Here is a 16468-nt window from a genome sequence, read left to right on the forward strand (position 1 = left end):
AAAGTGATAAACATCAATATCATCATCATCATCATCGAAGAAACCCATGTATGGTTCAACAGGTTGTTTCAAGAAAACCACGCTCCCTCATCATCGTTAGCATCAAGGTTTACAGATTGTAGAAAAAACAAATGCCAGAAAAATGCTGTGGTTGATCTATTAGGGAACAGCTGTAAGACTTCAAGGTACAATGGAACACTTGGCAGTCAAAGGAAGGCATGCCAGAGCTCTTGAAGAGGCTGTGTAGTTTCCGTTGCGGAAGCAGAGCGGATGAGGCTGAGCACATTCAAAACAAAGGATTTTATTTGCATAGGTCTCTTTGTCATAACATTCGAAACTGATAGATGTTTGGTCCTTTGAAGGTGCTAATAAGAATTAAAATGTCCAGGGGTTACAAAATTCTGACTTGTTGGAAACGTGATGGGTAAAGTCGAGTTTTGGTCAGATAAATCAGGACAAAACTAGAGAAATTGTTTAGTAGTTGAAAAAAGAGTCACATGAGTGGATCCTGAGTGGATTCCAAGGTCCGGTCATCAGAAATAGTGCTATTTTTGGTCATGTCCCAACTTGCTTTGCAGCTCTCTTTCTTCTAACTTTAGATTTCCCTGAACAGTGTCTGGATAGAGTCCTTCAAGTCGGCGCTATTACCGCACCGAAGTGACCTTTCCTCTCTGCGATCAAAATTAGACTCAATTTTCTCTTTGTGGCAGAATGTCCGCTCAAGTCCATTCAAGTTGATCTCATTCCCACTCCGAGGTGGTTCCAGGTTTTATATAGACCCCATCGCCCGAGGCCTGGTGACCGGGCTATGTATTTTCGTCAGTTTTATTCAATTTGTCCGAAAGTTCTCGCCGTGTTGTCAACAAATAAAAAGGTGGCATCTTCGGGCGTGTTGTTACATAACCGCCGGCAGGCTCGATGGGATTCCAACAACATTTCATCATTGCGCATCCAGAATGGCGATGAATGGTCGATGAGTAGTCGCCCCAGCGAGCCATTGTTTGCGAACTTCATTTGAGTCTGTGTGGGCCGAATGTTGCCATTCAGTATCTCGGCCAATCAGTGGCAAATTGGTCCCAATTGAAGTGCCAGCCGGTAACCATATACCTCTGGGTCCGTGTGAAGCAGGTTACGTAATCGCGATGATTATTCTGAGGAGGTGGTGCGAGTGCGCTATTTTTGTACCGATGTCCGGGGACGCATTTCGTAACGGCCGCAGTTTGCGACCAATATGTTGCAATGTGATGAAACAGTAACTAATTCACAAGCATGTTTGCACCATTTTGCATCATCGTCAAACACGTATGATTTACTGCAAAATCAATGTTGTTATTAATTCGACATTGTTGTCGAGTCATTTATCACAATGAGTGACATAGACTTGAGAATAAATGTCGATAGGAAAGGTTCAAGTGAGATGCCAATAATATGATGTCACACCACTCAAGTTTTGATTTATCACTCCAATAAAGTTCAAGTGGGGCGTAGTTATCAGATTCTAATCAATTGAAAATTCTTTCTGTGCCAATTCAAAACAAATTGTTTTGCAAAGATAGGTTTTAAAACTGTACTTTGCATTAGGAATGAAGAAGTTTTATAGAGCATAAAATTGTAATGGTAGTGGTTTGAAAATGATCCTGGTACTCATAATGTGAGTTGTGGTTAATAACTTTTTATCAAAAGATTTTCTACAAAAATGATATGTACATGTAGAGCATAAAATTGGGATGGTGGTGGTTTGAAAACCATCCTGATACTCAGAATTTGTGTAGTGGTTAAAATATTTTCATCAAAATGTTTTCAACAAAAAAATGCGGAAGGAAAACTTTTTGTATTTGGATTGAAGAACATTGTGCATCACAATCTAGATATGTTAGCATTTCCTTTAAAATTATTTGAATTTCTCTCTCCGTTTCCTTTCAGAATTTTTCACAGAGCTCCTCGAGAAAGCTAAAAAAGACTTACACAATATGTTTGTCCGGACATATGGTTTATTATACCAAAGAAATTCCTATGTGTTTATGGATCTTTTCAACGATTTGCGGAGTTACTACAAGGGGAAGGATCTTAATCTCGGAGAGGCGCTCGATCGGTTTTTCACCGTACTCATGCAGAAGATGTTTGAATTGATAAATGCTCAATACCGCTTCGACCAATCGTATCTCAACTGTGTGACGGAGTATATGGACGATTTGAAGCCGTTTGGCGACGTGCCGCACATCTTGTCTCACCAAGTGAAGCGGGCGTTTGTGGCCGCGAGGACGTTTGTTCAGGGCCTTGCGATTGGCCGTGATGTCATCAATGCTGTGTCAAAGGTGAGTCTCGTTTACCTAATATTCTTTTTGTTGGTTTCAAAATCAAAAACTGACGAGGAGTCACTTCCTCCTCCGAATTATAACTTCATCAGATGAAGAGTAGACAATTATTTATTTTAAAATCAATTTCTCGAAAGTTCTTTTTGGGCATGTGCTGTTGTGTTTGTATTCTGTTCTATATCAGGCTGTAGTCTCTATAACCAGCATTGGGAAACCTTAAGGAAGACCAATGGTGTGAAGGGAGCATTCACACCTTTATGTCGACTCAACACACATACTCCATTCATACCTACATGTAGCAATAGTATTTGAGCTGTTAACCATTTAGTTTCAGACTATTTTCTCTGAAACGTGACTTCTGTATTTCAGACCATTTGTTTCAGAATTCGCTTTTCTGTCGTGCGAGAAGTTATGTCCAATTTTCAGTTTTAAATGCTTTAGACTATGCAGAAGATGGATTCCAGTCTTGTCTTCTTACACCTGAACAGATCATAGGTTGTAAACCCTTGTTACTTATATAGGCAAGATCTTATCTTTAACCCCACACTATTTTCATGTCTTACATGCTGATGGTGTAAGAGTTCAGGATAAGTAGGGATAACCCTTACCACCCTTAATCATTCCTTTATGCAAATTATGTTGGGCAAATTTGGTCAGAAGTCATTTGGTGTGATTTCGGCCAACAATGCCTTATCGTCCATCTAAACATTATGGTTAGGCTGCACACTTTCTTTGATCAGAAAATCCCTAAAGGATCTGTCCTAGCACTTTTGCCCTTCAGTTTTTGTAGGCTTAGTTATTCCTGATCATTCCTATTGAATTCCTTGGGTTTGCTTTCATAGTTTCGTAACAAGGGGAAATGACCCTTGCACACCAGGCTCATTCACATGCTGCTCCCCTTGCATTGTACATAAAGTGCAAGCTGCAAAACTTCCGGGTTTTTTTGCGGAGACCATTTGCAATTTGGTTGTGTTGTTAGCAGTCCAACTTTTCACATTACTCTACCCAAATTTAACCAGTGGTGTCAGTTTGTTTAAATAGACTAATTTGGATTCATAACTGTAGATTTTTAAGATTAGGACCTAGAGGTGAAGCCTAGTAATTGACTAGAATGTGTCGGTGTAGGCTTTACTTTGATGTCTTTCATTCACAGGTTGGAAATTTTGAAGGTGTTGTAACCTTTTTTGTACAATCATCGAGTTAAGTAAACCTCAAAGATCAAAGTGTTTGGCTAGTTTTGGCATTTAAACCTTCTTTTAAAGTGACCCCTTCTACAGAATGACCACAAAGCTAAACATTAGCCAGTTCCCCACGACTATTTCGAAAAGGTTTGTTGGAGTAAAGAACTTTGCCCAAGGAAAGCAAAGTAAAACTTCTACCGAATGAGAGGTTCAGTGTACTCGACTCCTGATGACTCTGATTCATCAAAGCCACAAGAATTGAAGGTTCCAGAGTGTTGCAATAGGAGGGAGATGAAGGGTTCTAAAATCCCCACATGTAACAGCCTTTCACCCAGAGTATTTGATTTTTAATCTAAATCTGTCTGTAGCAATTGTAATGATTGGTCATTGACTTAGTACAGGGAAAAGTTACGCAATGTTTTTGAGTCTCCTGAGTTAACTTTGGCATGTTCAACAAAACCTAGCACCCTTTAGCTACGCTCCGGTCCTTTTCAAATGAATTCCTGGACCTTCAAGTGCTGGTTAAATCCTTTAACTTGTCAAGTAACCTTTTGGGGGTTTCGTCTTATGATTTCAAGCCGAACTTGAGTGGACCTACATGTATATCGTAGAAAATAAGCCTAATTCCTGTCATGGGAGCATGCATTTGGTGGGTTTGAATACAAAATTATTTCATGGGTCGAGAGCATGCTAAACTTCCGTGTAATTTGTTCACATTGAGGGTGTGACTAAAGGCTTTACAATATTTGGCAGTTTTGACCTCGTTTCGCAAGATATTTAATTTCGAAGAAAGCCTGATTTGCAATGGGAAGTACAAAAGTATACTGCTAAATACAGTTACAAGTCCAAAGCGTGAAAAAAATTTCTTTGAATTCAATGGTCAGTTTATTACAGACATTGCTAAGATATATCTTTGGCAGATTCCGATGCATCTTCAAGCATTCTTTTGGCAGCTTAAATTCCTGAGGATTATCGTGTCATCTCGCAGAATCCTGCGGTCTTTTTTTAGCCAACACTCGAACATGCCTCGCGTTCACTCGGCACAGGCTCCGTTAAGACCTCATGTAGTATTGCACTTAATGGAGAGAGAAGTGATCCGGCGTTGCCATGGAAATCTCTAACATGTGACCACAGTGCGAGTGTATCTGCTGCGAAGCTGCGTCAACGGTGATCTCTGCATTGCCTCGTCTGTGTGTCCTTTCCACCTTGCGTTTCTGATACGTGTGCATCACTCGATTGACGTAGTTCGCGAGGAAATACGTAGCAACCTGAGTCAGACGAGAATTTCCTTTCTCAAGTTTGCATTGTCAAGATCGCATGGTCTCCCTAAAAGGAGAGGAATCCTCTAATGTCGTCAAAAATGTCTTATCGCATAAAGGTCATCTTTTATTAGCTCACAAAGATCTGTGATTATTTTGATGTGATATTTTTCTTTTCTAGGAGAACTGCCAGAAGAAGTTATAATTCCTTCTTGACTTTATAATTAGACATTACAATTTTTTTATTTTTTTACCATATTTGTCAATAAAGGATCCTTCTCCCTCGGTGACCAAATATGGGCCACATTTGTGGTAACTTTCTTAATCTTAATATAATATGAAAAGGTTAATGTTAACCTTGTTTCATACACCGTATTACCTAGTTACACATTTAGTGTTAAAAAGTTCTAAGTTTTAATGTCAGACTTTTGAAATCTGCAATCTTTTGACTTCTCAATTCTGGTTGGGCCGTATCCCCCCATTGCTGGACACTATGTGCCAAATATTTATGTGCCCTTAACTTAGAGCTTTCACTATTTGCTATTTGTAAACATTCTGCTTACCATAAGGGACCGAATATCAACTGATTGTGTCATGAGCAAATTGGTAAAAGAAATACCAGTAACATTTTTGGTGGATTAGCTAGGCGAGTTGGAAATCTGCTGTGAACATATTTCAATAAATGAAGTCTTGATTTTGACTCAAACTAAAAAAGGAAAAATTTCGTTTGTGTTTGAACTGAAATTCTCTTGTAAATTGTTTATTTGGTCTTCATTCGTCAAGCTATTAGTTTATGAATTATTTTCAATTGATGAATTATTCTGCATTTTAGTGGAGTTTTTGTGGCAAAAAGTGTAGTGTATCCCCCACCCTTGAAATTTTTTAAGATACATCTCCTCTTGTAATTTTAAGTGAGGTGAAATAACGTAACGTTATGTGAGGTGAGATAACATGACGTAATGTGAGGTGAAATAACGTAACGTTATGTGAGGTGAAATAACGTAACGTAATGTGAGGTGAAATAACGTAACGTTATGTGAGGTGAAATAACGTAACGTTATGTGAGGTGAAATAACGTAACGTTATGTGTCATTTCTAATCCAATAAAGAAATCATGATCCACCGTGTGACTGACAGCATTTCTTTGCATGAAATCTACACGGTACGCAGCATCGAGGCATTGCGTGCAATTGATTCCGTATATTCAAGTTACCATGGCAACTGAAATATCTTGAATTTATTTTAGAGTGGCTTTAATAGGATGATGTTTGCCTTAAACTTAATGGTCTGAAAAACTTGATTGAAAATAGTTTAGAATCTTAGAAAAACATTTGACTAAGAAACGCCGAAGTTTGAAATTGCCTGATATGGATTTCGAACCAATCTGTCTCATGGTAAAGATTGAATGATCTAGCAGGGAGTTCTATATTTTCAATTTGATGAAATCTAAAATATCGAATTAACTAAACATGTAGCACGATGTTGAATTAACCCTCCCCCAACCATGCCTGCACATCAATTTCACTATAAAACAGTTATGATCTGTGTATACAAATAGGTGTAGTGGGGGGGGGGGCAGACTACAATATTCTTTTTTGATCATTTTCTGTGCAAGATTTTTTTCAAAGACATGCCAAATTTTCATTTAAGATCATGAATCCCATTTGTCATTCCCCCTTTAAGAAAGCCTGCCAGTTAGATAATGGTGCTGGTGAGGGGTATGGGCAACATACGCCCTCTCTCACTATACATGTACACTCTAGCCATGCTCATACGGCTGACTAACAACACATGTCCTTGGGTCTTATACGCGTGGAAACATGAGCCATTAAAGACAGCATACTCTCCATCTCCCTCTCGACCAGCTCTACGATAATTAAACAGAACAGGTTTAGAGCGAATCGCAATCCCACGGGAGCGTGCATTACAGTATTAATTCATGGCGAGCGAATTGATGAGCACGGGTATTCAAACACAATGTACCATCATCACGCCATGTCGGCAGATTTTTAACTCTTGTTCAATCGTGGATCGATGGACTGATGCGCCTGAATGCAGGTCAGCCTTCGTGATGAGAAAGAACTTACGAAGGGTAGAATCAAATGTTGCGTGAACTGGTGAGGTTCGATGATGGGGAACTGCGTAAAGTGTTTTCTTTCTAAAATATGTAATGGATGGTGTTGTCATTAAAACCAAATGAAAGCATTTTGAAATTATTCCATAGCAGACGTGTCTTCCCTGAGTTTTTGGACGCGTCCGGCTTAAGACAGTGCCGCCTAGAGGCCACTGCATGAAAAACAGATTGATTTTGAGAGTGAGGATATATGTGTAAGTGATCTCGAATTGGCCTCATCCTAGCAAAGCATTTGAAATCGATCTCTGAATATTCAACTTGAAAACTTGTTGAGAAAAACAGGTTTGGAAATGAACCAGGTTTCAAAACATGCAATAGCATTTCAAGCCGATCAAAAACGATTCATATTAACACGATCTCGTTGAAAATGATGGAATGTATCCGAGATGTACCAATCGAGTCAGGTGAACTCTCGAAAACAGGAAGCTACAGTGTGCAACTGTCAGTTAAGGTTTACGCAGCCTCCTAATCAGGTACTTGTATCACAAAAAAACTAAGTGCGTTGGGTGCTCTTGGTTGTGAGTGAGCTATAGCATGATTGTGATGGATATAATTGTCACGTCAGTGGTAAACGATTTCCCTCTAGAGTTCAGAAATGGCAAAAATAAATGCTCCTCTAGTATTTCGTGTACAGTTGGATCTACTCTAATTTCTCCAATCCGAGACCATTTCTGAATATCCAAGCTTAAATCCCGCTGTCGTGTAAAGTATTGCTCTGGAGAGTTCAGAAATGGCAAAAATAAACACTCCTCCGTAATATGATTGAATTAGTAGTGTTTCGTGTACAGTTAGATGTACTCTAGTTTCACCATTCTAAGATCATTTCTCATTTTGAAGCTAGGTCCTACTATCATAAATATCATGCATATGTTGATGTCATTTAACTTGTTCAATTGGAATAGACAATTGGTGTGCGACACCATGTCCGATGCACATGTATAGGACGTCATGTTTTTAGCCTTCTGAAAACATCAACAACAATTTCTTAGGTATCAATAACGTGGTCTTATATCAGGGAAACTAGAGTATTCGTGTAAACTGTGTGTATTGAATGACCTGGTTTCCTGGTAAATTAACGATTCACAAAAAAAGGCTCGCTTTATTTGACAATTTTTGGTGCACAAAGGCGGTCCATCCCACCTGTTCGCACTATGATAAAAACCATGAATTCATCTGTTGAAATAAGTTAGAATATCGTGAATCGTCCACCATACTTCACCACGAACCTGAATGACTTTTTCGCAGCTTGACACGGCCTATTCACGTCACAATAGCACACGTTAGTTCACGAGCATTGAATTCACTACAATTGGGAGAAAAAATATGATTCATAATTCTGGGGTTATTCCGGTGGTGTGTGTAAATTGTTGCAAAGCGGCTTTTTGTTGCTGATCTTGAATTGAGATGTCATTCTTAGTTGAAGTGCGCTGTGCAGCTGAGTTATGAATTCTACGTACTTTAGAAAAGTATTTCGGGAAGAGATGACTATAGTCCATTGTACATTCTTAGAAGATATCTGTAGAAATGTATATGACTTTCTAATCAATCTTAGCAGGAACCGACTTTCCTCGGTTCCACCTCAAGTCTACCAGACTGCACTGTGTATCTACAATATAGATTTACTAGATTTTGTATTGGAATGAAACAAATGCAAACACTCAGTCTCGAGTTACAGACTTATGTCCTGTTTGCACAGCACTTGCTTTTCAACTGGTCCTAGGAAAATGTGGACATTTCACAAGCCTTTTTGGTGCAAATTTCAGCCAACGTATTTGTCACACTTTTAGGAAGAAAAAAGTGCAGATATTTTTTTAATCTGAGATTATTTCCAAAAGGGGAATCAGGAAACTAATTATTAACCAAGTGCAGTGTCAGAGGGTTTGCTATTTCTATGTTTCACCCTTAAAATCCCAAAATAGCACGTCATATCTACGTCAATGCAATGTTATCATGGGTGAAATTGACATGAAAATATGAAGTAATCCCACCCAAGAAAGTGATCCCCAATATCAGATTGCAAATTCTTTCGAAATGACTGGATTGTCGATGCTGTTCATACCATCGCTGATTGTAGGGTCGGAGTTTAAATCAGAGATATTCCGATCAATTGCCTAACTATTGGAGTATGATTCATGTCACCGAGTCCAAAAGAAAATGCAAAAATGACAATTCACGACAAAATCCAAACCAATCACCGATCGTATTACCATTAAGGAAGCTTTTCTCAATTACCCTTTTTTGCACTTTGATGCAATTTTCTTGTGCAAGTTCGCAAAAATGACACAAAATCCTAAAGTGGATGACTCATTGTGTGAAATTTCTCATTTCAAATGGTAAATATTGCCCCCCTAATAAGAATCGTATCATCGTGCGAATAAACTGGGAGGTCGTCCTGTGTTAATTTCACCCTTACCAAGATGGAATCTTCAGTGCATTTATTGCATGATGTAGAATGTATATGAGTGTTATTGACTGAAAATGAATTGAAATGAACACCCATATATTCAGTTAACATTTTTGCTTTATCCGGTGTTATATTAGATACCCCTGATACCAGACTATCGTGTTGAACTTTCATGAGTTCAGATGCCGAGTGCATGCAGTGTAATGGCATCACAGTGCATCGTAATGATACACAGCACAGCATAATGTGCATCACAGTGCAGCGTAATGATTCAGACGCACTTCACAGCCAGATCTCAGCCATGTTGGTGTAAATGGTCATGCACCCTGTGTATGAGTTTCATTATTATCCGAGAATGACTATATACACGCGACTCAAAACTTGCTCGGCAGCATAAAGTAATGAACCCAGTCCCTGGAAGCATGTATGGGCGATGTTTAATCAGCACTAAATTGATTTTGCCTCCGCGAGCTCAGAATTTTCGTACGGCCGACAAAACTGCATGAATCAGCGTTTAGATTCTGATTGGCTGGATCTCGTCTCGGCGACATTCGCTGCGGTCACAAGATACGGGAACGTGCAACAGTATCGTCTAGGATTACATCACCATAGCGATGGCCTATGTTTGTAGCGAATTTGACGTGGTTGATTCCAACTCGACTTTGACAGAAACTGCACGTACAATCACGTACACTTGTGTGCATCAAATGTACACAAACTGCATCAAGCAGATTGAAAACAACTCAAATTGTTGAAAATCTCAGTGGATTTCACTTCAGATCCATTAATTTTTTCCGGCCTGAGTCATCTGCTCAAAAATCAGCGTCAGAATGCATAGTTCAAGACACAACCACATGTTACTCGATTCAAAAAATGGAACTGTATAACAAAAAGTTCTATCCCCATTTTTTACGTGTTCTTTCCAAGGTAATCTCTGCTTTAGTCTGAGGTGATTTCACGCTAGCATGTGTAATATGAGTCCTGGCCTCTTGTCATGAGTCACACCCAACAGTTAATCTTCGATTCAATGTCTACCGTTACATATACAGTAGAACCTCCCGTAGCGGACACCTCTCTATTAAGGACAACCTCTCTATTAAGGACAATAGTTTTGGTCCCAAATTGGTTCTTTCCATTCAATTTGACCTCTCTAATCAGGACACCTCTCTATTAAGGACAACACTTGTCAGTCCCGAGGGTGTCCTTAGGAGAGAGGTTCTACTGTATATACAAACCAGCAGTAATTAGCACTATATTGAAAGTGTGATTTTTCACTACTTCTGTATGATGTCATGCATTGATAATCAAACTAGCTGGGCTCAGGTGGTCACTGGGAATTATTGAAGAAGCATTTGTATGCTTTGAATTACTGCAATTTTGATGGTACATGTAGCTGCATATTAGGGGCAAACATATTTCACAGCGAGACATCTTTGAGGCGGATTAAGTTCAATAATTTGTCTGGGTCTCCCCCCTCACAGTGTGAGATGAGAGACACCCTTCTATTTACAACTACCGCTATTGTCCGTATGTGTTGGTGAGTATTTGACCTTTACTCTTTAAAGGTCGGGGGTGTGAACTGCGACCAATTATCACCCTATAAATAATCGAGAATTGAAAATTTCACGCCAAACCCTCGTGAATTCTTTTTATGGCGATTTAATGGAGTGAGATTGTCTGTAGTCCCGGTTGGTGTAGTGGTTGTGATGTTCTCTCATAATTTTGTCCTGATTTGATTGATCACATTCTAATAGATGATAGATGGAGGTCGTCTGGTGCTAATCTGTCTATCTCGAATGATGATGAGTGATGTATCTGGTAAGACACCGTTCGTCACTTGGTCATCATTTCAGAGTCCAGGTCATTAACTTTCATCGATTTGTCTTCCTTTTAACTGGAATTCCTTCCACAAATTTCTGCTTCATGCAGTTCCCCGAGCCAAGTAGACTTCTTTAGTGTTCACTCAGTCTGGTGCAAGCTATAAACCAATGTTTTCTATTGCTCATACAAGTACATGTATGTCTGGCAAAAGAAATTTTCTCACCTTTTCTTAGCCCAATTCCCCCAGCAGGGGCCTTCATACCCTTATTGGTTGTGATTCTCGCCGCCCGACCTCATCATGAGAGGATCTCGTGACTCTATATCGCCAATTTCTTCGACAGGCTCTGCAAAGGAAGAAGATTACCGGTACTTAGTCGGAAAATATTGAATATGAAATCATAGGGATGGGCTTTGTCTGATATGATATGATATCTATTGCATGTCGGGTGTTGTGCTTATCTTCTGGAGGATGGAAGAAACTTGACTGTAGTCACTCGCTTGAAATCAATGCGAGTTTGAATAAATCATTTTTAGTCTGGTTACGCAAGCTCAAACTGAAGGATCTGAGAGTGTGAACGAACCCTTTTCAGGCATATCTGCTCACCAAAAAAATGTGTGGTTTCTGTTAGCATTGATCACCAAGAAAGAACTGCCAAAATGAGAATTCAAATCTCTTGGTAACTTGGGTTGTTTTTCAAATTTATCTCTGTCAACTATTTAGTTTCAACCAAATCATCCCAAATCATGACCTCCGCCTTTTTCCGTGTTGGCTTTGTCTAAATGATGGACTCGGTTTTGGTGAAATGATGGACTTGTGACAGGTCCATCTGATGCGACCCTATCTCATTTCCCCTCCTACACATGGACCGGATGCACATTTCGACTGTTGGACCATTGTCGCGACTTTCGGGTTTTGACCAAGTTCCTTTGACGTGGTCTGATGCATTTTCGCTCAGACAATGTGCAATTGATGGTCTTTCCTGTGTCTGTGGTGCGAGATAGTCAAGTCCAATACCAACTCGACTTGGCCAGGAATCGCCAGTACATTTGTATAAGATTCTGTGTAAAATCGACTAGAAAATCCAACCATCTTGATTTGAAATTTCCTCGAGTGAATTTCAATTTCATTTCGTTCTAGCTTGGTCAAAAGTGGCTGTGCAATTTATGATGAAACTGTATGGAAATTTACAGGAGATGATGGCCAAGTCATGGAGGAGTTCCGCAGTTATTGTTGCCATTAATGAGGCAGACTCCATTAAAGGACCATATGGTCGCTGGACATATTTTCTCATGAATAAGTAAACGTTTTCCGGGCGGTTGCCGCCGAACAAAAACTTACAGAAGGTGCATGGTCATCCGGGCGAATACGCGAATGTTCTTGGTCAGTATCTGAAGAAACGTTGCTGGTGGATTTCATTGGTTTTGTCTCATTTTGACAACATTGCACTTTCCGTTGGGAGGGGAGTGACTTAATTTCTGTTTAAGGGCTAGAAATCAAAGTAGATGATACCACCCTCTTCCGGTCACCATAGTGTTCTTAATAGAGAGGATATCCTTGCTAGAGAGGTGTTCGCTAAGGGAAGTTTCAACACGTTTCTAATTATCCTCTGATATCGTGAAAAATGTTCATCGTCTGTTGAGGTAGCAGTTGAACTTGGACATAACTTGGGAACTGGCTTAAAAATTTGAGAGCAAAAACAAACAAATGCTTTTAAAAATGTGTGATCAAATTCTCTTCTTCAAGATCACTATCCTTTGTTCAGGAGACACTGTCACTTTCTTATTTACCTTTCGGAGGTAATTTTTCGAATCGCTGATGCAAAAAATATTAAATTACAATAATCAGCGATTTTTTACTTTAAGATAGTTGTCGGCATTGTGGGGGAATTCTTTGGGGACTTTTTGCTCATAATCCGGGGAGTGATATTTGAAAGGAGTGGTGGCCGTGGTTCGTGGCCTTTTGATCCAATCAAATGCCACAGATCCACAATAAAATGAAATTTAAAGTGGGTTTAAGCTCGAGTGAAAAAGGTAATTTTCTGCTATTGAAATTCTGTTACTGGGTCGCCGCAATTGAAAAGGATGTCACGGGGAGTTGTGAAATTCATAATATGATAATCCTGGCATAATAAGTCGTCAGCTGTCTAAATAGACTGCTTCATTTCGTCTTTGGACTTCATGATTTTTCGATTCAAATCGAGTCACCCTTCTCATACTTCCTGGAAATTGCATTTGGTTTGTTATTATTTTGTCTGGGGAGGAGGGAAAATTTTCATATCGGGCAAGTGTTCTACTCTTAATTCTCTGGTGGACCGATGGAAAAAAAAATTTCTCCGGCTTTTAAGTTTTTAATCTGGTTTCGGTCTTTTGTTCTTGTGGTACATTTGGAAATGTCAAAACCATAATTTGTTGTCGTTTGTTCTGGCAGTAACATGGTAAATGTCAAACTTATATTTTTGCGTAGTGGTGGCCCACCAGGTTAAAATGGGCAGCGGAGAACACTGCAAGTGGTCCCTATGATGGAAAGAGAGTGTGTGCATATAGCCAACAATGGCAATATTGCTGGCATGGCCTGTATTTCTCTTGATCTTGGTCTTCTGTGTTTAGGTCAGCATTGTTTGCCAAACTTTATTAGTCAAACACATTAAAATTCTTTCTCGATCAAGATTATTGTTTGCCCATATAACTGTACTTGTCAGCCTTTGGGGCCTATTATGCCAAGTCAAAAAAATCAAGAAGTTATAAATCCATACTAGCCAGATGATATTTTCTTTCAAATGGTGCCCAATTTTGAAACTTCCGCCACCCGATTTTTTGGATTTCAATGGTTTCTCATGCTCAGTGTAGAAATCCTTGAACCAAATTCAGCAACTTTTCCACTTTTCTGAGTTTATTTTGTGGCCAGTTGAACATTTCTCCTACAAACTCCAACATAAACGAGACTTGCGAATCCGGTTGCATTTCGTACACCTGCTAAGTTGAGAATTCTTCTGGAGGCTACCTGCGGTTAGTTGGACTCCAGTCTAACCTGCAACAGTCCTGGCACAATCTGTCTAAGGTCGTGGGCTTTTCCAGTGAAGTGGTGGTTTTCTCATCTAGTTCCTGATTGATCTGAAGCGATAGATACAATTTTGTTTTGCTTCCGACATCCTTCTGAAGGCCAACGTGATGAGGCACAAGGTTGATACGGTATTTGAGTCCATCTGAAAGAGTAAAAAAGACAGCTATGATGTACTGTCCAGCTTCCCAACGTTGTGAGAATCCTGGGTATTGAGGCATGCCTCCCAACTTATCGAGCTGGCCTAACTTGGGAAGGACCTGTTTCCCAAATTTTCTTGAAAAATCAGCTCGGTATTTAAAGTTGGGAGGCCTGGCCATACTCTCGGCATGCTGAGAAACTGATTATTCAGGCTGTTCTTTAGAGCTTTAGATTGTGCGAATGCTATTCTAACCAGAGTATGGGCTTCGCTGATCTTTTGCCCGATGTCTGAATCAAACATATCTTATGGAAAACACTTTCATAAACATATTTATGCTCAAATCAAACACAATGCCATCTCATGACTGTTAATATCAGACCACCAACTTGGCCCCTCTCACTTCTGCCTCTAGTCCCACTTCAAGAACAGATCTTGGCTCTTCTCGAGAATTCAAAAATACAACCAAAGGAACGGTTTCTGTTGAGTCTGCACTGTAAATGATCATCTAAACACCTGAGATATATTGTACATACATACATATAGATCATCTCAGGTGACTACGTTCGGCGCTTTGATCTAGGCTAAGTGCCTGATTACGGCACTTTTGCTATGCTTAGGTTCCTACACGCCGATTAAATGTAACTATGTGAAAAGTATCGTATAAAAAGCCGTTCTAAAAAGTGCGTTCTGAGAATTGAACAAACATAGAACTTTTTGGACGATAATCAAGCTGAAATGAATGATGGTCTAATCTTCTGATCAGCAGGTTTTCTCTGTCTGCTTTGGTTTCTATTCTGCAGAGGCAACAATGAGGTTTCATTAGTTCATAACTCGGGGAGGATCGAGTTCGCGCCTTTGATGCTGGCAAGATTAGCAATTATCGACAGCAACAGTATGATGTTTGCGTAAGGAATTCTGTGGCGAATTGTGCTATATCAAATGTTGCCGTTGTTAACCCTTGCGTACCTTGGGTACAGGATAACATGGTACATGTACGATTAAGTTAGTTTTATAGATGATTTTTTTCATTGCTGACTCCCCAGCTCAACTAAGTGAATCATGGTATAAATCGCCCAAATGATGATGGCCTACATGTAAGTGCGCAAGAATCTTCCAATCTGGACAGTTGCTTCCAAACCCTGATCATCCGATTTGCGTAATTGCTATCTAGCCCAGAAGCAATCTTCACAAGATCAGTCTAAATGTACCCCTCAGTCCGGTCTGATATCGCTATACTGTGGCACTAACTAGATCTCGCACAAGACTGTGCCCCCAGTTGATAGGAAAGTGACTCACTTCGCTCGAGATCTCATTCACGAATATCAGAATGGCCCGTTGGTGAACTTTCAACCTCGCAAAGACTGCAGGGGGGTTGGAATGCGTATTATGATATTTCCTCGGATCAAAAGAGACCATTGTGCGAATTCTGTATCTCACTTGTTTAGTTTTCTGTTTATTGATGAGACATACAAGTGTATGGAGACTTTTATGGTTATGATTTTGAAAGGCAAACAAATGTCTAAAATCAGTCGAAGTCCTCTGGACTTGACACTTTTACAAGTATTATAAGTTGTGGTGATTTTGTCTGGTCATAGGCATTGGCTGCACCAAATCTTACAAAGCTGTACCACGCATAGAAAAGAAAAAAATTACTGAATAAATATGTTTATTTTAAAGAGGACCTTTTTCATACCAGTACAAGTGGCTTTAGACAATCATTGAACATCACTTTTAATTGGCTAGAAACCTGTCACATGACTAAACGTTCCTCAGCCTCGAGATATTGGCTTTGATACCGCTATAAAAAAGACGAAATCAAAATATGCTGTGGACTTTGTCGGACGCATGACTAAAATATTAATCGTTGTGGCTTACCAAGTGACGTTGAGGTCGCTGTAAAACAGGAAATGAGCTGCAATCAACTTGGATGAAAACACCCCAATCATTTGGTGGCCAATTCATGCAATTCGCGCAAAGTTTCCCATTCTAAATAATTGAAACAAACCAGGGGATATAGTTTTTGGCCATTAATTGGCATTTAATGAATCAAGTCGATTATTGGTAGAGCATGGGTTCTGACCTTTTGAAAACCAAATGAGCAGCCGATTTGTGCCGTGGAGGGGCATTGTTATAAAAAGACCAATCGAGGTAGGC

At 39.6% G+C, this 16468-nt stretch overlaps 1 protein-coding gene across 1 annotated transcript in view; it reads left to right on the plus strand.

Moving 5' to 3' along the window:
- LOC135495190 (glypican-6-like) overlaps nt 1-16468 on the plus strand; it is a 54543-nt gene that overhangs the window by 13705 nt on the left and 24370 nt on the right. The window contains exon 3 of the mRNA XM_064783677.1: nt 1924-2315. Within this exon, the coding sequence (XP_064639747.1) occupies nt 1924-2315 (392 nt within the window). The remainder of the gene's footprint in view (nt 1-1923; nt 2316-16468) is intronic.

Source organism: Lineus longissimus, chromosome 10 (genome assembly GCF_910592395.1).
Source record: "Lineus longissimus chromosome 10, tnLinLong1.2, whole genome shotgun sequence".
Taxonomy (NCBI): Eukaryota; Metazoa; Nemertea; class Pilidiophora; order Heteronemertea; family Lineidae; genus Lineus; species Lineus longissimus.